General features: G+C 39.4%; 2 protein-coding genes across 2 annotated transcripts in view; one reads left to right on the top strand and one right to left on the bottom strand.

The window, feature by feature from the left end:
• The first annotated feature begins 1,852 nt into the window (after positions 1-1,852).
• Positions 1,853-20,889, top strand: LOC101864332 (RNA helicase Mov10l1). The gene is made up of 22 exons (XM_005108381.3): positions 1,853-2,110; positions 2,763-3,076; positions 3,963-4,266; positions 4,799-4,932; positions 5,460-5,608; positions 6,192-6,263; positions 6,837-6,954; positions 7,813-7,911; positions 8,547-8,693; positions 9,209-9,300; positions 10,056-10,117; positions 10,802-11,236; positions 11,676-11,785; positions 12,304-12,381; positions 12,899-13,054; positions 13,966-14,031; positions 14,590-14,754; positions 15,280-15,453; positions 16,494-16,634; positions 17,362-17,469; positions 18,492-18,632; positions 19,371-20,889. The coding sequence occupies exons 2-22, from the start codon at positions 2,798-2,800 to the stop codon at positions 19,527-19,529; spliced, it is 3,189 nt and encodes a 1,062-aa protein (XP_005108438.1). The 5' UTR covers positions 1,853-2,110; positions 2,763-2,797; the 3' UTR covers positions 19,530-20,889.
• A 1,462-nt stretch (positions 20,890-22,351) lies between these two features.
• LOC101864094 overlaps positions 22,352-26,909 on the bottom strand; it is a 14,223-nt gene continuing 9,665 nt past the window's right edge. The window contains exon 6 of the mRNA XM_035972415.1: positions 22,352-25,331. Coding sequence (XP_035828308.1) covers positions 25,035-25,331 — 297 coding nt within the window. The 3' untranslated portion in view covers positions 22,352-25,034. The remainder of the gene's footprint in view (positions 25,332-26,909) is intronic.

Here is a 26,909-nt window from a genome sequence, read left to right as displayed (position 1 = left end):
AAATTGATACAAACTGCTGTGCAAAGTATGGATGACATAGATTCACTAGTTAAAGAGGTATTTGAGGATAAGTTGCGCCACGAATTTTTGACCGCACTATAGTGCATGGTATGAAAAACATGGACCCCCAAACAGCCACAGAGACGAATGCATGTATTAGAGATCCGATATACTACTGTAACATATGTGGAATCTTCTGCATACATAATTTTATTATATCATAAAAGAAAGACCAGCCCACTTTCAAAGACAGCACACACACTAGACACAGTTGAATTTGTACTGTTTACTTATTTCAAGATTTAGATTGATTAAAAAAAAAAAATCTTCTGTTTTATCGCTTTTTTTTGGTAAGTGTTTTACGGCACTCGCAACTGCATAAGGTCATGTGAGCGCGCGAGACACATTAAATATTTTCAGTAGGACGTTTTGAATTTTACCCGGCATGGCGGCCGAAGCCTACTCGTATCGATTTTGGACCACCAATGAATCTTTAATGTGAGCATAGCACATGAGACCTCCGAAATATTTCGCCCTTATCCGAGAAGGTTATATATGTGTAGATCTTTCCTACCATAAGATCAGGGATGTGGCTGAAAGACAGCAGTAAGAATGAGCCAAGGTCGAGTAGCGGTAGAACGACTGCAGAAAGAGTCAGGAGCCCGAGGGGGCAAAGGGAGTGAGGGGGTGGGGACAGAAAGTGGAGATGAAAGCAGACGACAGAGCATATTGTGTTAGAGAGCAGGAAAGGATGTGAAAAGAGACAATTTTAGGGAACAAAATTTTTCGTCGTTATCCCGATTCAAACCCGGCACCTATTGAATGAGAGGTGAACACTGTAACTTCTCGACCACGAGAGCCCCACTGATTTTTTTTCTCTCACATCAGCGCTGTTATTGTATACTGCAATTGACAGGCACAAGTAGGGCACAAGGCTAATGTTTCGTGTATACAGGCATGCATTTGTGGTAAGACACGAAAGACCATTCCCGATCCTCCTTTTCCATTACCCCCCCCCCTCTCTCTCTCCCCTACCCATTCTCCACCCTCTACACCCCTCCCCCTTCTCTCTCCATCCATACCCCTTCTCCCCCTCTCTCCCCGTCCATACCTCTTCTTCCCGCTCTTTCTCTCTGTCTATATTACGCAAGACAGAAGATTGCACTGTTATTTTGACTTTGAGCATTTCCCTGAGTGCACACGTTTCATAGCTATCGCCCTCTTTAATGTTACGGAGGTTATACATGCACGTATTATCAAGATCTTAAGACGTTGCAATTTATTAGCTTATGTCTCGAGATAGGGAAAGCGGGTTATGAACTTGAGTAAAAGTTGTTGTTGGGTTGTAATCAAGACCCTCACAGTGATTTTTGTTTGCTGTAGGCCTACCCTCTGCCAATTACCATTCTCCCAGGGCCCTCTTTGCATTCTCTTTATTCCTCCTCTTTCACCTTCCGATCCTTACTCTTCCATCTCCTATTCCTTCATAATCATTCTTCTTCTTCCTTCTTCTTCTTCTTCTTCTTCTTCCTCTTCTTCTTCTTCTTCTTCTTCTTCTTCTTCTTCTTCTTCTTCTTCTTCTTCTTCTTTTTCTTCTTCTTCTTCTTCTTCTTCTTCTCCCCGCTAATGCATGCAAATAAATTCCAAGTTGAATAGCATGAAAGTAGGGTTACATAATTATAATATCAGATTGCAGTATTCCCTACCACAGAGTTATCTCCTTTTTAAAGCGTAAATCTTTGATTCATACTCAACCAATTTGGCAGAGCAAGACAACTGCTGTTGTCAACCCCAGACATCTTGTCCAACGTGAGTGATTCCCCCTTCCTTTCCACCCACTTTGTCAGGGGAAATAACTTCGAATCACACGGGCCCTAATGTTCTACTTTCGGTTTTCCTTTCATTAGTCTTGTTCTTCCCGTCTTTCAATATCCCGTTTTTTACTTACTTCAAGGAAATCTTGCGAGTTATAAATCTAATCGAATCTAGATTTTCTAGATCTACATCCCAAATTGCTGCTTCTTATCCGTGTTTCAGATATACACCTGAGTGACTGTGGCCTGTGGCCAGCATTGCTTTTGTTTGGTTTCATAAAGAATCAAGAATAAAGGTTGGCTATTATAGATATAAATCTAGATCTAGATCTAGATCTAGATCTAGTATTAGCCACTTTATTTTATAAAACTTTATAATGATAGTCTACTATAGTCTATAGCCCACATGATGCACATGCCAAAAGTAAAAGTAGGCTATAATATACAATGGCAATACGTCATTGTTTACAATACTTTCAAAATCATAAACGTGTGACTGTGACAGTGAATGACCATGCGCACTTTCACTAATTTACAGTAGACACTGCTTCTACTGTACTGTAACTTTTCCTTTGCTTTTGTACTTGCATATTCAGCATAATATTATATGTGTCGTGCCGGTGGCCTAGTGGTCAATTAGGCTCTCTGACTCGCAACCGTAAGGTCATGGGTTCGAATCCCGTCAGGGGCCCGACGTTGTATCCTTGGGAAAGGCACTTTACACGAATTTTCCTCACTTCACACAGGTGGGAATGGGTACCCAGTTATAGACAGTGAAAGATCTTGTCATTTTGTTAATGTTTGAACGTTTAATCAGCTGCTTGCACTGTATGCTTCCCGGGAAGCTGAGAATGTTTCATTTGATTTTTCAGTCGCTAATTGCTTTACAAATATTTGTTAAAGTTGAACCAGAAACAATCCAACATTTTTTTCAATTTTTTTTTCCAGGCTAACAATGGATAGATAGCTGAAACTACCAAGGCATGTTCAGTCTTATCTCCAACATCGTGGGCTACTTTGTTGGCCAAACTGAATCTCAACAAGATCTGAAGTCGGCAGCCAACTCTCAAAATGGAAATGTTCTTAGTCCTGAGTATGAGCAGCAGGAGCTTGCTGACGCACCTTTTCTCGTTAGATCGGCAGATGCCACTCAGAGACGAGCGGTTGACGGGAAAGTGACTCATGTTTTCCATGGGCATGGCCTCATTGATGGACACATTTACTTCTCATCTGAAACTGTGGCTGGCAATGAAAAGTTACAGGTATGTGTTACCTCTGAAGTCAACATATAATATTACAGCATTTGTGGTTGTTACTGTTTACATACACCTCTCCTCTTTATAATGCAAGCCAAGATTTCTCCTAACCACAATGGAAATTTGCTTTCCTTTCGGCATCATTGGAGGTAAATTCTAGTGTGAAAATATGAACAACATTTCTCAGGTCTACATAATGTATTTTGTCATTATTCTACTATAATTTCGGTCAGACTTCTTTTAAATCTAAGGCGGACATAATAGATGGTCATTACAGTGTAAGACAGAGACTAATAAACACTTGTCTTCGATGCTTCATGGAAATGTTTTTCCTCTCCGTAGAAGGCACTGCTGAAGATCATGTTCCCATTGCTGTGCGATTGCCCATTTGCTCTATAGTTACACACAATTAGTTAAGTGTGCAGCATGGTTTGCAGGCAGGAAGTGCAATATATTTGCTCATGTTGGCCTCTAACCTCTCACCATCAATATTCATGTGGCGTCGGTGGCCTAGCGATTAGGTTCAGATACTTGCAACCAAAAGGTTGTGGGTTGGAATACCGTCAGGGACCAGGTATGTTGTGTCCTTGGGAAAGGTGCTGTGTACGAATTTTCCTCACTTCACCCAGGTGGGAATGGGTACCCAGCTATAGACAGTGAAAGATCTTGTCAGTTTGTAAATGTCTGAGCGCTTAATCAGCTGCTTGCACTGTATGCTTCCCTGAAAGCTGAGAATGTTTCTGAGTGTTCTATGGTCTGCTGGGGTAATAATATAGTGTAAAGCTCATAGAGCTTGCTGTAGAGCGGGGTTATGCGCTATACAAATGCTATTTTTTATTATTATTATTATTATTATTATTATTATTATTATTATTGTATGGTTTATCTTAAGGTTGGAGACAATGTCCACACTGTTGCGGTGCAGTTCAGCGAGGACGGAGGCTGGCACGCAGAGCAGATCCACTTGACAGACCGGGACTGGGATGCAGTGGCAGAAGAGGAAGATGGCCACAGAGAGGTTGACCTGCGACAACTACAAAGGAATGTGGCTGTGGGCCAAGTAACGAGCTGGTGTCGAGGGCAGGGAATGATTGACAAAGAGGTTGAGTTTGAGCTGGAGGATTGTGTCGATGGTTATGTCCCCAAACGAGGTGACTGGGTCAGTGCTAATGTGGAGGAAGTAAAGGAAACTGTAGGTCAGTGATTGAAATACCTCTTATTTTTATCCTTTATAAAAATGATAGACAGCCTTTATGTCTTTCAATGGCCAAAATAAAGTGATTAAATGTCTCAAAATGCACAAATAACACCAACACAGTCGATAGTACAAATCATACTATTGCTGTTCAACACAGTGTAGCACCTTTCTCTCAGTTACAGCTGTGGGAAAGAAAAAAAAAAGATAACATACCATTTCTAAGGACTAAACTCACTGCTTATTTATTTCAAGTTTAATTCTCCGATGCTCTCTTGAGGAATGAAACATTCTTAAGATTTTTGGTCTCCTGTTTACTTCTGAGGATGTGTCATCATATACCGGATATGCATTTATATATGATTGCCCATACATCTCAGTATAAATGTTTTTTAAACAGATTTCAATAAATAGCAAGGAAATGGATATTGTTTTTCTATCATCATTTTGATTGTTGGGTTTCTACTTTGGTTTTGTCATTGAATCGTGTAACTGTACACTGCAAAGGTATATACCAAAACGTGTTACCACAGCTGTTGAAGATGAATGGAGTGGCTCTGATGTCCTCATTCGACGAAAGGCTGTCCATGTGCAACCCTCTCGGGAAATGGAACTAGATGGCAGTGTCACCGCTGTGATGAGAGACCATGGCTACATCAATGGGGAGGTTTGTTTGTCTCAAGCTTTGTCATAAGGATAACTGTTATACAGGGCCATGGCTTCTGTACTGTAGTAAATGTTTTACTCTGTCACTGGACCAATCTTGATCTGTCGTCTGATTAAACCCTACTTGATCATGTCATCTTGGGCTGAGAGGGATTCTATATCCCAGAAAAATTACAGAGATGGATAAGTATTTTCTCCTAGTCAGATTTTAGATGGTGTGCTTGTGTGCAAAGTCTATTTCCCTCCCAATCTTTTATTTGTTAAAGATGAAAGAAAAAAAGGGTCTAATTTCAAATATTATCACTTTGTCATGAGACCTGAGTAGGTGTGATGTGGAACACAGTGGAAAGAAAAAACCCTCTAGATTAAATTATTGCATTTAAGACATCATGATCAAATATGTATGTCTTTCGTGATTTCAAAAGACAAACAACAAGATATGACAGGAGCTTTCCTAAAATGTATTGGGTAAAATTGTTGTGAGATAAATCTGAAAATTGCCTGTACTATAAACAATGTAATCTACAGGTTTATTTCACCCTGGAGTCGTGTCTCAATGGTTACCGTCCCAGGAAGAAGGACATTGTCCACTTGAAAGCAGTTGAGAGCTCTCAGGGCCAGTGTGAATGGAGAGCAGTCAGCATTGTTCCACTGTCCAGTGAAGCTTCTGCCTACAGGTTATCCACAAATTTCACTTCTCTTTAATCTAGCTGTCCGTCTCTTCACAGACTGTTCCTTTTGTTTCATTTGACTGGTCAGATTAGAGTTTAAGTTTTAGTTAATTTTCTTGTAGAATTTCTAAATGGTGACTCACACCACTCCATCCTTCTTATGGCTTTGTCTTGCCTTTAGCATGTATTTTGTGTTCTAAATAATATGATCCGAATTGTCTTTGAGCATGTAATATCATGCTCTTTACAATGTATGTTTGGCAATATTTTATTGATTGTAATTTCTTTTTGTTGTTGTAAAGTTTGTGTGTACCAATGATTCTGTACTTTTAATCTTCAAGTTCCAGATTTGAAACTGTCTTTGGAAATTGTAAGCGCTTAGCCCATTTTGGAATAAATTTACTGTTTGTAAGAAAGGTTTTTGTAACTTGATGACATCACTATCTATGTTCAAACGAACAGCTCATTGAATTTACGTACATTCTCATGTTCTATTGGACTTCTGTGTTTGTGTACACACATTTTTCTAACTGTTTCTGAGATATGACTACCTTTAACTGATGTGTCCTTACGTCTATGGTTACTTCAGGTCCAAGCAGTTCCGGCAGCCAGCCGAGAGACCAGGACAGTCGTGGGTGGTGCCTGGGCAGCGACCAATGAAGTGAGTGGATGTTTGTTGTGACAGAAGTTTTGATGTTTGTCTTCATCAGGGGCCCCTGGTTTACTGTTCTTGAATTAGGGAAAGATGTTTGTTCTTGCCCCTTTAGTGAGCTAGTTTTATTTACAAGATAAAGTTGTGAAGTAATTGTATCTACTGTTAAATGTTGTGGTGGGGAACTGGCCAGGAACTTTATTTCTAACCAAGAGGGACATTTACATGATTTGTTCCCCTTCATTTGACAGAAATTTGCCTTTAAATTGGCGGGTGCTCTAGTGTGGTTTGCTCCTTCTTTCCTATCAAGCATCTATCGTCTTTATCTCCCCTCCTTCTTTTTTGTGTTTGTTACTCCCTTGTAACACTTCTAATCTTCGGCACTTATATGACCTTATTGTATTGCAAGTGCCGTAATACACTTACTAAAATAAATAAAACAAAATGTTTTTAAAAATCATCATATTGTGCTTCCCATCCTCATTCCAATAAGGTCGTGTGATACAAAGGGACATCAGTTTGTCCAAACATTATTTCAGTTCAATTTAATCACCTCTTTTTATTTCTTTATGCCGCGTTTAGCTTTCAGAAAAAGCTGATTCTCCCAGTGAAGCTTCCACAGTTCTCAGTGCCGGACTCACTCGACTTCGCCGTGCGAGAGCAGACGGAGCTGACTGACACAGTGTCCTGCCTGGCTCAGGTGAGATATATATATATATATAGTAGACACACAATGAGGGATTTGACGAGACTTGATTGTTGACATGAATCTTGCTTGAAAATTGATAATCATGCCTTTGAATAAAATAAATTGTCGTAACTTTTTGCGGTGAGTTGCATTTCTATTTCATACAAATTACACAAAAACAAAACAGGCAAAGAAATTAACAGCTAAAACGTGGGAACAAGAAGAAGACAGCCTTTATTAAGAGACTTAGTTAATAAGGTTTATTACGCCACATTTAAATGCAGAGAAAAGTTTCCTCTCCAGTCAGAATAAAACCATATTTGACGAAATGCATTCCGTGTTTTTGTGCCGTAAAAATAAGACTTTTTGATGCTCATCAGCTGACCTTGCATAAGAGTACATCTTATGGGAAAGGATGTCATCTTTTTTTACTTACCACCTTATAAATATATGAAAATATATGATAGATAGTGTTCCTTATATGTCTCAACATCTCTTATAGGATGAATATACAGTTTAACTTGCCCTGACAGCCACCTCTATAAGACGGCCACCTGTACAAACGGCCACTTTCCATTCTCCCCCTTGCGTTTTTTCTATATAATTTAACTGTGTAAAATGGGCACCTGTGGTGAGGTAAGCCTGTGATCCCTCATAACCCATAAGGCCCCACCCAGAACTCATACACAAATCATAAGTGAGATGAGTGGTCAATGTTTACCCAGTCTGTAACAAAGTAACAAAGGAAGTCAACATGAACTTGTGACAGAAGCGTCGCTCATTCTCCGAGTGGTGGCGACCCATGTGTTTGTTAAGATACACAGTCCTTAATCTCATGTTGCATATTTCAACGTATGTATTCTTCTGCAGGTGCTGTCATTCCGTAACTATGTGACTCGTATGAGCACGTTGTTACATCTGGAAGAGATACAGCTCCAGATGGACATACGAGAGTTTGATATGAACCGGGTGAGATGCTCTTCGTATGCGTTGTGTTTGTCCATTTTCTTGCCAAGCAAGATAAGCTCATTTCTAAAGTTACTGAGAAAAATTCCCCACTTTTGCCCTCAAGGTTATGTTCTTTTTTCAGATTTAGATTTTTATCCTTCCGTTTTACTTTTTCAGTTACCATTAATTTTTCTGTCTGAAATTGTTCATAAAAGAGAATGTTTATTGCCTACTACCAGCGCTGAAATTAAATTTTTTAAATGATGTTTATCTTACTCTATTTCCAACAATGTGGCCTGTTGTTGTCTCGTATAACAAACCTATTGAGAATAAATATTTGGGTTGTGGCTCTAATAGCTCAGTTGGTATTGTGCTGGACTATGGTGTGAATGACTCTAATAAATTTGCATTCCCATCTGGGTGTTTTTGAACTTTTTATTGAGAGTTGTCAAGACGCTCCTCGCATTTGGCCTAATCTTAAGGGAAATAGACGTTGATTTGGTGTTACGGCTTCAAAGGCAGCCATAATATTGTGTTTATAAGGGCATTAGACCTAAAGGCCTATCAAGACATATCTGTATTTTCTCCATTGCCTCCCTTTCATGTGTTTCTCGTAACGTACTAGTAAATATTTTCTCTCTTACCTCCTTTGTCAGGTGTGTCTTCAGCCTGTAGGAGAGTTCCTGGCCCTGACCGTGCCAGGGCTGGCTGAAGGACGTCCTTCCGTCCTCATTGGGGACAAAGTCCTCTTGTCCAGTCCTAGTGACCCAGATGGTCCCACCTACGAGGGTTTTGTTCATGAGGTTTGTTGTTTGTGTGTTTTTGTGTGTGTACGAGTGTTTTTTAATGTGTGTGTGTGTGTGTGTGTTTGTGTGTGTTTTTTGGTGGTGTGTGTGTGTCTGTGTGTATTTGTTCGTGTGTGTGTGTGTTTTTTATGTATGTGTGTGTATGAGTGGTTTTTTATGTGTGTGTGTGTGTGTGTGAGTGTGTGTGTGTGTGTGTGTGTGTGTGTGTGTGTGTGTGTGTGTGTGTGTGAGTGTTTTGTGTTTGCGTATTTGTGAATTTGTAAGTGTATGTGGCTATTTTTGTTAGTGAGTGCTTTGTGTATGTGTGTGAGTGTGTGCATGTAGTTTGTGTGAAGAGATGTATGTGCTTGTATACATGTTTGTTAATTGCAGGACATAATGCCCACCCACCACTACTCTACTATGTAGTAGAGAAAATTATCTATTGGGACAGTGATGTTTTTTTCAAAGCTAAGTCTGGTAGATCTGTGACTGTCATCTTCTTTTACCATGTCCCCTTTATTCCTGTGCAGATGTCTTGTTCAGCCGTTCATCTCAAGTTCACGTCAGAGTTCCATTCTCGCTACTCCGGGGAAGACTACAATGTCATTTTTACCTTTAGCAGGTGAGATGAATGTGTTAAGGTTATGCCTGCAAACTGTTTTGTGCTCCTAAAATGAGCTTTAAAAATTTCTGAATTTGTTGTTGTGTACTGCTTGAGATGTCGGCAGGTTATAAAATTCCATGGTATTGCTGAGGCCAGTGACCTAAGAACTTGGTTGTCATGCCAACTTCCTGCCTTTAGCTTTCAAATCTGCACTTGCTATAACATTTTGATTTTCTTTTAGGTTGTATTAATTTTTTAGCTCTTTAAGGTAATGGAGTCGTTGACCTATTTGTGCTCTCCTTTTTTTAAAAAGAAGTTAGCTTGGATGGGTTTAGGTTTGGGAAAACAGGAGCTGAGTGAGAATGGAGCATTTTGTGAATCATGACAACTTGATTTGGATTGGGAAGATGTCCACCTGAAACTTGTTATTTTTTAAATTTTTATCTCATTATTGTCTTTGCATAATTCTCTAAAATCTATTGTTATTGATGATAATTTGTGGAGGGACTTCAGCCAATATAGAGATATCTAACACTGCTTTTGGTTTGATGTCGTCAGTGGGGTTTTCTATCGTGATTTGTTTTGTGAAATCAGTAGATTTGATTTGGTAATTTTTCTCTACTCTTTCTCTGGTCCTTCAGGCCTTCTGAATTTGAGCTTATATGTTTTTGTTGCTGTATTCAAAGATTTAAAAAATCTGCCATTTTTAAAGTCTATTTTGTGACTGTGAAATAGATATCGAATTAGATATTTCTATTTTTGCCTGTGTGTAGGACACCTCTCCGTCGATGCCACCAGGGTGTCTCCATGGCCGTCCAGTATCTGGGCTCTCCAGGTAGGTCAGGGCAACACAGACAAGCAGCCAAACTGCCTTTTCCTTTCTGGATAAGGAAGTTTTTTTTCCTCTTAGCTTTTTGTTGTATCAGCGACACTTTCATGTCTTTGTCACTGCTGGTATTTGTAATTTGAAGTGATATACAGACAGTTGGTCGTTCTGTCTAGTGAGATATAATTTTGTGGCATTTTGTATGGGTTACATGCTCCTCTCAAATAGTCAATTTCAATCTAGATGTTTTCGCTTTTTAAGAAAAGTGAAAGAAAAGGAAGAAGGAAAGGAGGGAGGCTGAGACAAAGCATCATAAGGGTACTTTGGGGCATGGATGTGCCTTTGTTTCATTCCACTGTAAAAAAAAAAGGATAACTTTTCCTGCTGGCATGCAAAAGAACGGCCATCTGTTTTTTTTATGGGACCTCTAGGAAGTATACTCACTTTGAAGTGCATTTGTATCAAGAAAAAGAAAGTTTAGATGCATATCTGACAATTTGAAGTCAACAGTTCAACTTTCAAATTTCTCATTCATGAACATATTCGAACTAACCTCAATGAGATTCTACAGAAGGTTCTTATCGTCATCTTATGTGGTCATCATAATACGAGGTGCTCATAAATTTGTATTCTTTGTCCCTTATGGTCATCAAAACTTATTAACTTATCTATGGTTTCCATTTGTTTTGTCAGTTTTATTCCCAAGACAAGTCAAAATTCGTCCCTCTCAAGTCAGTCAAGATGTGATATCAAGTTTGTCCTCCATCACAAATCATCTCTCAGCTCAGAATGCTGTAGCTAGCAATCATGATGACAGCTCAGAGTCAGACCCAACATGTCAGCAGATGGGAATGCAGCAACAACAGCAACAACAACAGCAGCAGCAGCAGCAACATCAGCATCAGAGAGCACTGTACACTCAGAGCAGACAGGATTCTGCCCAGAAGTGTGAGCCTTTCGACCCTCTGACAAAGTCTCAACAACGGATGACTGGTTCGAACCGACGTAGCCACACCAAAGATGTTTCATTCTTCAATCCAAAGCTTAACCAAAGACAACAGACGGCGGTGATCAACATCCTGGCTGGGCAGGGGCGGCCATCACCCTATGTGGTGTTTGGACCTCCAGGTATGTAACTGACCAATAGCTCATTCTCCTCAAGGCTGCTCTTCTCCTTATCTTTTGCTGGGGTATTCTTGGAGGCTGGGAGGTGCTCTGTTGTGGTTTGCTCCTTTTTTCCTGTCAAACATCTTTCTTCCTTATCTCTCCTCCTTCTTTTCTTTGTATGTTATTCTCTAGTAACACCTTTAATCCTTTGTACTTATACAACCTATTTGTGTTGCAAGTGCCATGTAACTCTTACTTGAACTTTCCTCCCTCCCTTTCATTCTTTATCACCTGTCTCTCTCTCTGTACTCCCCCTCCCCACCCCCCCAACACACACACACATATACACAACACATACACAACACACACCCGCGCGCACGCTCACATCTCGTTTCCTCCAGAGATCCCCCCTCCCCCAGTGCACCTCCTCACCTAATTGTACGTGTGTGTGTCCTTACAGGAACTGGCAAGACAATGACACTGGTGGAGGCCGTGCTGCAGGTTTTGACTCGTGTTCCCCACAGTCGCATCCTGGCCTGCACTCCGTCCAACAGCGCTGCTGATCTCATAGTGAGTGGGGACGTCCTTCTCTGTGTTATGATCGACATTAAAATCCTTTTAGTGTTACGATTCTATCTGGTTATCTGGTTTACAGTCCTCATAGTGTTATGGACCTCTACTTATCACACCCTCTCCACGTCATGCTCCTCCTCATTTCATGATCATCTGTTTTACCGTCACCTCAATCTAACAATGCCCTGAATAACCTGATCCTGCAAGCTTTAGGATTTCTTTCGTCATGTTTTGTAAATATTATTTTTTGGGTTTACTTTCTGTATAACAACACTTTGAGATCTTCTTAAAGATTATATAGTTGTATCTAAATTTTTTAAACATATTTTTTTAAAGAGGAAGGAATGGTAGGTTAAGAATGAATATCGTAGAAATTTTGTGGTTTTTGGGGGGTTTTCTGGATGTCGTTAGTATTCAGGAGAAATGTGCTTGTTTTTCTGAAGTGCTGGTATCTACAACATGAATGATGACAATTAGAGCCATGGAATATTCCACTGTGCTTTCTACTTTTCCAGGCTGAGAGACTGTTCCTGAGTGGAGCTGTCAAGCAGACAGATCTGGTCAGGTTAAATGCTTTTCAGAGATCCCTGGAGGTAAGTGCCTTTTTTTACTTTGAGCAACATGTGTGTTTGGCCTTTGACACATCAGTCATGGCTTCAGGTGTTCCTGCATTTATAAAGGCTGGGCTTGCTGCACGGCTCTTCAAATTAGTTCTTGTTTATTGTGCTTAAATAATCGGGACTCTGTTACTGCCACAACCTGACCAAATGCGGATGTTTTGGCTTTCCTTAATAGTATCTCTATCTTATTTCATTTTTGTTGTTGATCCGAAGTTTTATTTCACTTTTAAATAGAACTTTGAATGGAATGAAATTTCAAAGAAGCAGAGTATTTGATGCACAAGACTCTTTTACTTGAGTTCGTCTGTACGTATTACACACTGAGTCATAAGGTTTATCTACCTTCAACATGTTGCGTATAAATTGCAAGATCTTATTTGAAAATGGAATTATTGGGATAAATTCAGCTCTTAGAAACCTGAATTATGGAAAAGTTTGTGATGCCTAAATTACGGTGTTTTAAAAAAAAATTCCTTTTTTCAAAATTTAGGCCATCCCAGAATGCATCCTGCCTGTTTGCCGCTTCGCTGAAGATTTACGAATGATTGCCCGTCACCGAGTCATCGTGTGTACGTGCACTATGGCGGGCAGCCTGTACGGTCTGGGACTCAGTGCTGGACACATCACACACGTGTTTGTGGACGAGGTTCGTGACTGGAATGGCATCAGGCATTGTCAATATACAATTTATTCTTAAATGTGAATGATGTTAATATTTATGTGAAGTCACCTTGGAACTCTTTCATGGTATTTTAGTTTGGATTATTCTTGTTGTTAGCAGACTAGCATTTCTGATCCAAATGTATTATTTTCAATCTGTATTACACATCTACCAGCATTAGCATCTTCCTTCATATTGACCACAGTCTTTGCCCACATGTACGTTAGGCTACTTAAAATGTTTAAATGAAAGCACAGAGTTCATAATGCCATGTTCAAGTACATGAACAGGATTTCTATTAGAACACCTGTGGATATAGGTTGTTTTGGGGAGTTTTTCAAAGCTTTGCATCTCCATCCACTATCCTATTGGAAATGGATATTAAACACGGGATTCTTGAATTTACTTTTAGTGTTTAAGAGGAGTGGGAAACCCATTCCATAGTGTGTAATACAAAGTATAGAATAATGATGCATAATGTCGCAGTTTGAAAAACTAGGCTTTGTTTGTCAAAGGTAAAGTGCACATTTACAGTCGTGTGCAGGTTCACATGACTTCACAGTAACTCCCTTGGCCAGTTAACCATTTCAGTTCAACCAGTGGGACATACAATATTGCAGCTTAGTAAGCTTGTACTAGTATCATTGATATATTTTAGGTGTATGTTAGAACAGCCACAGAAGGCTGTATTGAGATTCAAGAATGGAATACAGAAGCAGAAGAACAGAATAAGTGTTCACAAAAAAGTTCTGGATTTATGCCTTCCCTGGTATGGTTGGATCACTCTGTATGCATTTGTGTACTTTCTATGTTTCGTATTGTCTCTCGTCTCTGACTTCAGCCTGTTGAGTTGCCAACTTTTGCTTGTCTTTCTTTCTTACCTGTATGTTAATCAGGCTGGTCAAGCCACAGAACCAGAGAGCCTGGTGCCCATTGGTCTTCTGTGTGGGGGAGATGGACAGGTGAGAAATGTCTACTGTTGTCGTTAGAGAACCTACTGAAATAAATTCTAATAAGCTCTGATTATAAATAAGTCCATCTATGGTACAAATAATAAACATGAAACTTCCAATACTATAATAAAATTGAAAATAAGTAGGTCTAATTAGCAGGAAAAAAATGCATGCTGAGAATGCCACGAAATAAATGAACAATCATATTTCTGTTGACTCAAGAGATAAGATGGAGCCAGAATTTTTTGGCTCATATATCTTGACTTTTTCTTCTTTTGGCCAACGTAGCGTGTGAAGCAATGGTGTCGTGGACACGTATGTGAACACTTAAGTTGTCAACTGGGGTTGCAAAATCTTCTTTTGATGCAGTCGAAAAAGCCTGCTTTTCCAAACAATTTGCAGTTTTATTTCTTTTAAAGAACTTGGATTCTTCTAGCTCATAGCTCATGATAGTGAATACGAATGATATACGAATGATATGAATCTTATATGAATGTGGACAATACTCAAATTATATGGTACAATTTTTGTGGAATGCTCATTCAATTTATTTTTTTCTGTTTGCAGATTGTACTGGCTGGAGATCCCAAGCAGCTAGGCCCCATAGTGATGTCCCCTTTTGCCAAGATGTATGGCCTTGAACTTTCCCTTCTGGAGCGGCTGATGGGTCGGGCGGAGTACCAGAGAGACGAAGTTACCTTTGCCGAGCACGGAGGATTTGACCCGCTTTTGGTGAGACATTTTAGAACGTTTTGTAACTTTCATTTTGTTGGAAATCAAATGTTTTGGCTTTGCCATTCAAAAGTTAGTTCTGTTATTGCTTCCTTTGATTATCTCTCAAATATTTCATATATATTTACTTGTTCTTACTGATCTGGAACTTTTATCCATTGTGCCGTAGCTGTTCAGTGGTCCTATAATAAGACTCAGTGTGCAAATACTACTAATTATATCTAAAAGGAAAAGATTTTTCTGTACGGAAAAAAATATTCCCAAATGTGAATCTGCGATTAGTTTTACGAAATGCTTCTAACAGAAGCAGTTTGCAGAATACATCCTGTGACAAACAGCGTTCATCATCTTGACAAACAGTGTTCGTCATCATGGTCCTCGCGCTTTGCAAGGCATGACAAACACCGTACATCACAGCAGTATCTTGGCTCGTACGCCGTTTAAGAAACAATGACAAACAGCGTATGCCGTACAAGTCATGAAGGGGTTAATCTGGCACTGACTTCACCCTGGTGTGTCTTTCAGGTGACGATGCTGGTCAGCAACTACCGGTCACACCCGTCCATCCTGGAGCTACCCTCTCGCCTGTTCTACTACAGTCAGCTCCTCCCGCTGGGCCCGCCGGCCATCACAAACACATTGGTCACCGCCAGTTTTCTTCCCACACCTGGACTGCCGGTGGTGTTCCACGGTGTCAGGGTGAGTGGTCTAGTTTCAAACTTATTTAAAATAATATACTGAAAAAGAAGCTATTGCTGAAAAAGTTGGGATTTCTTGATGAAAAGGGTCTAGTTTCAAACTTACTTAAAATCATATAACTAAGAAGAAGCTATTGCAAAAAAAGTTGAGATTTCTTGATGAAAAGGGTCTAGTTTCAAACTTATTTAAAATCATATAAAAAAAAGAAGCTATTGCAAAAAAAAGTTGTGATTTCTTTATGAAAAGTTTTTCTTTTCTAGAAAAGAAATGTCTGTATGTTGTAGGCTACTAACCTATTCTTTATGTCTGACCGCTGGACATTTTCTGTCGTGTAGACCTCTTCTGTGAATATAGTGTCTATACAGGAGCATGCTGGCAAGATTATGTGTAACTAATGGTCAGTACATGCTTTTTTAGCCTTGAACTTCTTGTGATGGATGTTACCTTGTTGGTATGGAACCATGTAGCAAGGGGAATGTTGCCTCCTGCGTTCCCTGGTTTTGTCAGGCAGTACAAGATAATGAGGCAATCTGCATGGAAAGTCTTAATTCATTTTTCAATAATGATTTTTGTCAAAGATGTTTTTAGCTTTTCCCTAAAAGATTATACGGTTGAACCTGTTCAAATGGCCATCTATCTAAGACTCTGTACCAACAGCCACTGCTCACTTAACCTTTTTCGTCTTTTTTCCTATGTTATAATGACCTTGCCGAAGACGTACACCTGTCGGAGACAACCACCTTTCTCCTCAACAACGGGTGGCCATCTTGGACAATATCAACTGTATTTCTGTGTGTGTGTGTGTGTGTGTGTGTGTGTGTGTGTGTGTGTTTTTGTGTGTGTGTGTGTGTGCATAAAAAATATATATTGCATGAGAAGAAAGGAAGCAGTAAGGAAGGTATTGAAAATGGGTATTCCAATGTAAAGCGCATTGAGCTACTTTTTTGGAAATAGCGCTATATAAATGTTAAATGTTATTATTATTATTATTCTTTAAAGGCGCAGTGAAGGCTAATATTTCTGGCATGTGTGACCTGCAGGGAGAAGACGTTCGGGAAAACGACAGCCCCAGCTGGTTTAACCCTGCGGAAACCCTCCAGGTGGTGCAGTATCTGCAGCGGGTGCTCAAACAGGACGTTGAGCCAGATGACATCGGCATCATTACCCCGTACAGGAAACAGGTGGGTCGCTAGTGATTTCTTACCGAACTTTATTTCGAATCTGTTTCATAAATTTATGTGTTATGTCTTTTTTAGTGACTTTATTATTTTTTTGGGGGGGAGGGGGCGCCGAAGGCTGAAAGGGACTTGACCATGCGCGTGCAGTTAGCTCAGTTAGTGTCTCTGTGGTGGGCTGTATGGGCAACTTGCTGGGGTGATTGGTGAAAAAGAAAGTGAAAGTAATATTAGTGAACAATGGTTACATAAATGGCATAGAAACATATTTATACTGCAGCATAAAAGGTGGGCTTCATATGTTGAGGCTGTCATCGTCTATGTTAATGGGCTTTGTATAATTTCAGTGATACAATTTTAGACCAGTCGATAAATCGTGAGTTCAAAGCCATGTTATCATTTCAAATCTCAGCAATATCAAATTCTGATTGTGGGCTGCTTCTCTTTACGTAATTTAAATATCACTGTCCATCTTGTTACCAAATGTATTGATTTGTGTTTGCAGCCAAAACGAAAATCTAAGTAAGATAAAGTGCTTATTTATAGCTATGCACTTCAGATAGAATGCTCATATGACTTAACAATAAGTCCCTTCTCAGGCCTGCCCTGTCTACTTTGCTGTATTTGTTTTCAAAAGGACATACAGCATTGTAGCTTGTTATTCATTTACCCCCTATCTTTCACATATTCCTTAAGCCAAAAACAGATGTTGATACTTTTCTTGATGTCTCAGGTTGAGAAAATTCGCATGATGATGGATCGTCTAAATATGCCAGAGGTCAAGGTTGGCTCAGTGGAAGAGTTTCAAGGTCAGGAACGGCAAGCCATCATCATCTCTACGGTTAGTGATCAGATTTTGTCTCTTGTCTCTACCTTGGAAAAGTTGGGGTTGGGGGTTGGGAGGGTGGGGGGGGGGGGGGTAGAAAGTTAACCAGGGGTCAGGGTATCAGGTACAACGAGCTGTCATCATCTCTATGGGCATGATCATGTCTGTTATGAGGGGAAGGGTAAAAGATGTGGCGGGGGTTAGACTATACATGAATTTTATCTTGTGTAGACTCCACTGGGTCTTTTTTTAAAATTGTCAAACTCATGAAATCTTTTTACAGTTTTTGGGTTGTGCTACAATTTTTCTTTTGCCACTTTCACACACGCATACTCCATACACACACTCACACGCACAGACAAGCAAACACATGCACCACACACTGAGACCACTCTCAAGACAAAAGAGGACGATATAGACATACATACAATATGTAATAATTCAGCAGTGCTATTCATCAATTTTTTCTTTGAGGGCTCTGCAAGCAGCATTTTCTGGCACATGTTGGTTTTTAATTTTAGTCACGTGCACCATCATATGACTATCAATGGAGTTCATCCGCTATCTTCTTATCTTCTGTAGTGAGGGAAAAAAGCCTTCTTTTTCTTTTCTATTTTTTTTGCCCTTGCTCATTCTGTGAATAGATGACATCTGGTTTGTATAACAATTTGCAAGTGATCTGTTTTAGTTTTAGTTTCAGTAAGAGTTTTACGGCAATTGTAACACACTTAGGTTATGAGGAAAGAGATAAGGACAATAGATGATTGATTAGAAAAAAAAGGAACAAACCACACCAGAGCACCTGCCAACCACCTGCACATGATTTGTTACTTTGTTGAATTTATTACAAGCACGATCTGCAGAACATTAATAGAAATGTTGTGATGATGAGATCTATAAAAGGAATCGCGTATTGTTGTGTACAGGTAGCAGTCTTATCGATCACGTTTTCAAATGGAATTAAGTTTATAAATTAGTCTTAGATGTAGTACAAATAGTGACTTCTATTTTTGGTACAAAACTCTTTTGTCTCTTAGGTGAGGTCTAATGAGAAGCTGGTAGGGTTCGACGTTCGGCACAGTCTGGGATTTCTCAGCAGCCCCAAGCGTTTCAACGTGTCCATCACTCGGGCACAAGCTCTTCTCGTCATTGTCGGAAACCCACATGTCCTGGTGCAGGTAGCCTTCGTTGTTTTGTTTTGTCACAGTCAGTTGCAACTAACTGCTGGTTTGGTGGTTTGAGTGTTAGAAAAAGTGTAACTAACACTGTGTTATATGTTCTGCTTTCTGCCACTCTGTCGTTGCGGCTTAGCAACAGGTAACTCAAAATCTGTGTAAATGTAAGCTGTGAAATACTTTGAAAAGTGAAGATGGGAAATAGAAATAAGGGACAGTGTAAAGAGAAAGTTGCTTCAGACACTATTATTTAGTTTACCTCCTTTGCTGATTGTTTATTGTCTATGGCTGAGTGGTCCTTGTATGATTGATTTAAGAACATAATCTAAGGATACAGCATTGTATCTTGTGTAGTTGAGGATTGTACCATATTCATGCACAAACAAGTCCATCTCCTTGACATCAAGATACTGAGGCCTCAGTCTTTGAGCTTATTTGTTCTACAAGTGAAATCATGCAATCTCTGGTGTTCGATTTTGCTTTTCCTGTGTCTTTCTTCTTAACAGGTTGTGAACTAGTGGCCTGGTGGTTAGGCTACCAGACCTGTAATCGTGAGATTGAAGTTTCAGGGGTTCGAACGTCAGCTTGGTCTAACATTATGTCCTTGAGAAAGGCACTTTACACTTTTCCCTTTTGACTCTGTCTTTTTGGAGATGGATGTTAAACTCTGAGGTCCCGCCTCTTAAATTGCCTAATAATATTAATAGGGGTGTTAAACCTATACCATTTCACTATTTTCAGGACGTGAACTGGCGGGAGCTGCTGCGCTGCTGCAGAGACCGTGGTTCCTACACGGGCTGCGAACTGCCAGACTTGAGTGTGTGGACAGAGGCTGCGCAGGACAGCTCGGATACAGCCACAGATGGATGGCAATGTGATGAGGTCAAGACCAGTGATTGATGGAAGAGGACCTCTGGGACGGGAGACAAATTTGGGGCCCAAAATCTGTAGCACTGTCCATGTGATAACAGCTACTGTTATTCTCTTATTTTTATCGGGAGGTCTGAGAGAGTTGCGCAGTGTCAAAAATGTCAATGATGGCATAAATCACATCACTGTACATTTTTCTCTAAGATGAAAATTTAAGGTATTGTCATTGGTAGAAAACTGTTAAACTGTATGAGTTCAACGAATTATGAATCAGATTATTTGTGAGCAAAGAAAACAAAGTTAGTAGTGTTTTTATGCTTTTACCAGGTGTGAATATAAGTGATTCTTTTAATTACTCATTTGTCTTGAGAAAGCAAATCTCATTCTTGATTTACAGTCCCAGACATTGTAGTTCTATTGTGGTATTTATAAAGATAATATGTCAAGGTAGAAATATCTTTTTATCCTTTTGGTATGAGAATTCACAGTAGAATAGGGAGTTCTCTGGCTCTTAAATCTTAAATTGTCCTAACGTCATTGAAAATCTAGTGCCGGTGTTGATAATTCTCATGCAAGGTTTTTCCATACCCTGATACTTCCGAGAGAAGTTCTTCTGATTTGTCTCATTGTCAATTTCAAGCTGTTCCAAACCCAGCTTTAAATAATATAGGCATGTCCACATATTTGCATGGAGGTGGGGGTAGGTGAGGGTGTTATAATTTCATGGTTGCAGTAGAAGATGCCATTTGTCTTTCATTTTCTGGGAGTGGTAGTCCTACTGTCTGTGGTATCTGCTTTGTATGGGTTTTATGCCCCTTCCGACACTATGAGAATATTTAGGGAACAGGAACTCAGTTGTAATGGTCATAACTGACACAACAAAGTCAAATCGACCAGCGTCTTTGGTGTAGTGGTTAAGAGCTTTGTCATGCATGTAAAAGATGAGTGTTCATTTCTCACACAGGGCAGATATTGCGCATCTTTTTGCAAGGATGTGCTGCCTCCCTCAGTCTGGATTGGCCCTCACATACAGTTTTCCAGCAACCCACCTCTTAATGATCTAAATTGTGCTGAAACGGGCATAAAACATTTACAAACAACCAAACCGAATGGTTGGAGAACCATTATAAATAAACTCCTCAGACAATACAGGTTCAAGTATGCCTTTTTGAGAGATTGATCTGGGACCGTCCACCCTGCAGCTAGAGATGTGTCTTGGGTAATGTCCGCTGTGACCAAAAGGACAAAATATTAGAATAGTTGGATCTTATCATGAGGTCCCAACGCTGGTAATGTTTGATTGCTTTGTATGTGTGTAGTATGTAAGAAGCTCATATTTTGTTGCACTTTCTGTAAATAAAATTTATTTTTTATTGTAATACAAAGTTAATTCATTGTCAAGTTTTGACTATATTCATTGTCCATGTGTATATATTCAAAGGAACGTTTTTTCCTTTTCTAGTCTTTTTTTTTGGTTAGTGTTTTTTTAGTTTTAGTAAGAGTTTTATGACACTTGCAACACAATAAGGTCATATAAGTGCCGAAGATTAGAGGTGTTACAAGAGAGTAACATACACCAAAAAGAAGGAGGGGAGATAAAGACGATACAAGTTTGATGGGAAAGAAGGAGCAAACCACCAAACCACCCACGGGAAATGTTTTACAGCACTCCCAAATGTATAAGGTCATATGAGTATGAGCGCACAGAACACTTTAAGTTTATTTAGTTTGGTGGTAGCAATTAATTTTGAAATTTTGCCTGGGTGATGGCCACCAAGACATCTTTAACGTGCGCAACTTGCACATGGAACCTCCGAGAATCTTTTGCCCTTACCTGAGAAGGTTAGGTGGTAGATCTTACCTATGGTACCCTAAGAAGATCAGGAGTGTGGCTGAAAGACAGCAGTAAAAAGGAGCCAAGAAGTAGCAGTAGAAAGCCAGGCAGCAGAAAGAGTCAGGAGCCTAGAAGAGGGGGCAGAAAGTGCTAAAAACGGCATACAACAAAATGATCTGTCCCCGTGGTTTTATGCACCCCGCATAATTTAGCAAAATTTGATAAGTTTTTTCATAATTTCTGATTATTTTCCTTTATCATTCTTTGTTAAAATGAACAGAATTGCATAATTTCACATTTTTGGGCTCAGTTTGCATAATTTCAGAATTTTTCTTGCATAAAATAACGGGAACAGAATGTTTTCAAAGCAGGAAAGGAGGTGAAAGGAGAACATTTTTTTGAAGAAACTTTTCCATCACTGTCAGGTTTCAAACCCGGGACCTATTGAATAAGAGGCAAACACTGTATCTCTAGACCACGACAGCCCCCTTTTCAAAAGTCTTAAAGTACACACAGAAGCACAACCACAAGGTCATGGACACTAGTAGAGCCGATCACATTTATAAGGGATGGGTAATATTAAGACCGACAAGAAGTCAGTGCAGACCAGATTACCCTCCAACCACCCGCCCCGCAATACAGCACTACTTAACATTTCTTAAAATAAATACAGAAGTCCATGGTGTCAGTAGCCAAGTGGTTATGCTACCGGACCCATAATCACGGGGGTTCGAACCTCAGCTCAGTACGACATTGTGTCCTTTGGGAAATGCACTCTACATTAATTTTCTATATGATTCTGTCCTGTCAGAGATGGATATTAAACTTAGAGATCCCACCTCTTAAATAACCTAATAGTGTTGATAGGGACGTTAAACTTATAGATCTACCATTTCACATTTCAATATAGAAGTCTGATCCCTGACGGTTGGAACTAAGCCAATTCACTAACTTAGTGTTCACACACACACACACACTCACATCAAGACATTGGGTCAGGAAATGAAAACTCAATTGATAATAGTTAACAAAAAAAGGATTACCAAAATTTTATTCAATCAATATATCAAAAAAAAAATTTACAAAAGCTTAACTGACGGGTCACACCAACATCTATTGGAAACTCAAGTCTGGATTGTGAGATGAACTTATGTTTTTTAACTTAAACAGTAGGAAAACAAAATTACCACCACTGATTTAAAGTACTTTGAATTAGAACCCCTTTGGATACAAATATACCATATCATCAGTCAAATAAAGTCAAGGAGTCTATTGAAATTGTCAGATTCTAAAGACCATGTCAATTTTGTTTCAACAAAGTTTCCTGAATAGCGTAACTAAAGTAATCCAACAGTACAGGCTTTGGTCTTGGGTACGTGGCACTACAAAATTAAGGTAAGATAAACTGTCAATAAAAATCTAAGAACCTCAAAGATTGTTGTTTGAACACAGTAAGAGTAAGAGTTGTCAAGGGAAAAATGCTCAGATTGGACGTACAGACTTTCACAAGAACAGAAAACGAAGGGGCAAGGGGATAGAAAAGAAAAAAAAATAGCACCAGCAGCTTCCAGCTACTTTCACCACCCACAAAACAGGCTGTGAGTCCTGTGTAGTTTAATCAATAATATGTTATCATAAAAAAAAATGCATGTCTGGGATATCATGAACATTGAATCAAAAGGCAAAAAGCTTAATAATAAGTATGTCTTGATAGAGGGCACTGTACCATACATTCTTTTTGGTGAAGAAATCAACAACAAAAGCAAGATATTCAAAAGAATTAACGTCTCAAGTCAGTTGACAGCTGTATGATTGAAATTGAAACAGCTACACATTGTGAACTGCCATAACATTTCCAGCAAACCCCAACCCCCCACCTTTTTCAAGACCCGGAATTAACAAGTGTCATTATAATACAAACTGCATTGATGGCTTGTACATAGAAAGACTACGGTGGTTGAACAGATTAACAGGGCACATATTCCTGAGCAAAACAAACTAAGGTCAATAGCTTGCTGGAAACAAAATTTACAAAGGCTAGGCCAGGAGAGTTCTTTGGAATGTGTGCACACCAGAGAAAACGACCCACGCGCCGGGCCGGCTAACTCTGAGCCAGTCTAAAACTGTTGTCACACTCAAGGCAAAAAGTAGTAAGGCGTTCACTACAAACACAGCCCTTTGCCAAAAAAGTATATTTACATAATATGTTTAACAGAGGAATGTCATCTACACCAGTTTTTGTTTTCATCTGTTTGTCAGTTATTTTGAGAACACAGTAAACTTTTAAAATCAACCAACAATTAGAGAATGACAGTCCAGTTGTTTTGACTCATCCCATCATCTGTTGATTCCTAGTCATGATGCATAGCAACATTTTCATTATTGTAGTACTGTGAACAGGACAATGCATGAAAAGTATTCATTTGCTGGAATATATGCATCCGTATATATCATCTGCTTGGCTGGGCTGATCCCAATGTGGTGTCAATAAAAAGGCAAAACATAAAAAGCCATACTTTATAAAAGTTGACTTTAACAAGTTACAAAACCAGATATATATCTTAAAGATTAGTGAAAAAAGAGAAATATTATCTTATTCAGTACAACGAACGACTTCCGCATAGAATTTTCTGTTAAGAAAATGTTCTTACACCAAGAGTATACCCGACAAATGGGCCACTTTCTTCAGTTACACACACATACACACGCGAACAGATCAGCTGCGTTACCACAAATAATTTGTAACCATCACAAAATGTCTCATTCCATCCACCACAGGAAAGAACCAAAAGGACAAAGCTTTTTACGGGTATCACAAAGAAATAATAAGTTTCAGGTAGTAAGTAAGCTGATTTCCAGATTACCTACACACGGCCAGCACTGAAAAAATATTTGCATTTCAGGAAAAGTAGAGATTCTTGAAGCCGCCTTAACTGTACCAGGGTCCCATTTGTCAATACGGACGGGGCGCGTGTGTGGCCAATCATAACTTTTGTCAACTTCTCCAACTTTCACAAAAATTTATCTTCCTGTCTCTGTAACAAAAAAAAAAAAAAGGGAGATGAAAAAGCCCCATTTAATAAGACCCGTACTAAAACATTGACTCCTAATTCCTTTCGTGAATTAATAGCTTGGGAAAGGTAGAATAGGGATACGTTTTGAATACTGCTCGTTATTTTAAAAAATACAATGTGCGTAATAAATGTGGGTATATTAATATGAATTAGGCGTAAATTAACAATGTCAGCTTTGGTTTGGAAACAACATCAACAAAAACAACTTGAGCGGCCAGCAAAGCCATAAATCAGCTGTAAGAATGTTCCATGTCCATCATACCGGACGTAATACTGCTTTAATTGTACACAGAGAGAAAACAGAGTAAATGAATCACATTTCGAAACCGAAACTCCAGGATTTGTGCTTGTCATTGCCTTGAAATTTAAAGGCTTTTAGATAAGCCTTAGCCAAAAAAACCAGCCTTGAAAGAAGCACCTCAAACATTGCATCATCCTTGAAATAATTATTGACAAAAAAATCATGCTTACATTGACTAATTTACTGCATCCAGAACAGCCGAAAGGGCTGCCTAAGAAAAGCTAACACACAGTTCTAGGTAAAAAAAAAGACAGCGATAGAAACCCCTGAACTCAAACGAGAACTGGTAAAACAGACAGGTGCAGGAACTGCGCCGTCCCATCATCCTACTTTGTGGTTGACGTGATCAGCTTGTAGAGCCGCGATGCCTGGTACACCACGTCCTCGTCGTCGTGTCGCGTTAGACGGAACACCTTGTTGCGCAGGTGCGGGAGCTGAGTGACGCCTCGGAGGGCTGTGTGCAAGGTCAAGGGCGACTCCACCTTCTCCTCCACTGGCAGGGCCAGCGGGGCACGAGGCTCGTCTTGCAGGCTCTGCTCCATGTTGGCCAGGAGGGTCACCACCCTCAGGATGATGTCGTTGGACGTTGGCAGATCCAGAAGTTCCAGCAGACACGAAGGGGCCTGCAGAAGGCCAAAAGTACACAGACAGACGTTTAGGAAACTGCATGAAGCTAGAGATATCAGATCCTTGCTTCTGCTTTTATCTCTGATAGTGATACTAGTGTCTTGTTTTACCATCAAAACAATGTTCCATCACTGTGGATGAGATTTATTTAACTAATACTACGGGTACTACTTTAGGATATCTTGTTTTGAGACATAATCTCAGTTAAAATTTCTTTTACAGAATTTTTCGTTACACAAAAAAATATTTTTAGAGAATAGAAATTGCACATTAAACTGCTGATATTATTATATTTACAGGTTTTTCCTGTCAGAAAAGGTAATATTAATGTGTTTGACATGAATTGGTCTTGTGTCTGCAATTTATGAAATACAACTGAAACACATCTCAACAACAGTGATATTCATTTATCAAGCAAACATGGTTTATATATAGCTGCTGAAAAATTTAGCAGTCTTCTTTTCTTCGTGAAAATGACCGACTTGTCATTAACTGGGTCTAAATAATACAGCATGAACATCTGATCAATGGCCAGAGAACACCCGTTGTAAAAGAAAGTCAAGAATATCTTCATCTTTTCACCACAACACTTACACATGCTTATTCAAAACATGAGACTGTAATACGACCACCGGCAACGATATTCACAATGGTAGGTTTTGTCTGGTGTGACTTGTACTTGCATATTTTCAATGGACGTACGGTCCATTGTCAACATAGTCTCAGAATGAATAAATGAAAGATGTCTTATAGCTCTCTGTACCAGGCTGCACCCCAAGCTACACTTGAAAAGTCCAAGGGAAAAACAAGAGATGTCAGTTCTCAGTTAATTTGAGTTGTGATGTGATTTGGAAAGTGTCTGCGCACCTCTTCTCTCCCATCTAAGTGTCCAGGGCTAAAACCTGATGAGTCGCCCAATATTCAGGCTTGGAAAATAAGCTAAACAATGGAAAAACGTGGGCTGTCACGAAATTCATTTTTGTTTTCCTTAAAATCCCAAAAAGTGACATTTCTTGTTTTTCCCTTGCAACTTTCATTTGTCCATCCAATACATCGATAATTGCTGAAAATAGCTTAGTAGTTCACTAAGAGCCAAAAGAGTCACTTCTGCCTTCAGCACTGACGTAGAGGAACATATATTATACAGCCTAGTGTATCAAAATACTAGGCACATTTTGTGTAAGGTGCATAAATGTGCTGAAAAACAGTGCTCAATGACCTAACCAGATGTACCATCTAGTTGATACATCCATTAGCATTCCGTCATTCATAATACCAGAGAGCGTAGTTTTTGTCACAGCTGTTTTTATGATTGATCCCCCCCCCCAAAAAAAAAACAACAACAACCTCAGTGTAGAGAAATCTTTGTGAAACATGGCTGAGTTCACGAGGGTCTTTCCAAACATATCAACAAGCTCAAGTTTGTGGTTTTTTTAGAGTCTCAAAAACAGAATTTTGTCTTAAAATTATAAAAATAAGTACTCTATGAATAATGTGTTTGACTTTCTTGCACTTCATTTTGGAAACTACCAAAAATTAAAATAACCAAGCAGAGGCCATGTCAGCCACCTGAC

The sequence above is a fragment of the Aplysia californica genome, unplaced genomic scaffold (assembly GCF_000002075.1).
Source record: "Aplysia californica isolate F4 #8 unplaced genomic scaffold, AplCal3.0 scaffold00684, whole genome shotgun sequence".
In the NCBI taxonomy this organism is placed as follows: Eukaryota; Metazoa; Mollusca; class Gastropoda; order Aplysiida; family Aplysiidae; genus Aplysia; species Aplysia californica.
Note: the sequence above shows the minus strand (reverse complement) of the source record. Positions and strands in the feature narration are given on the sequence as shown.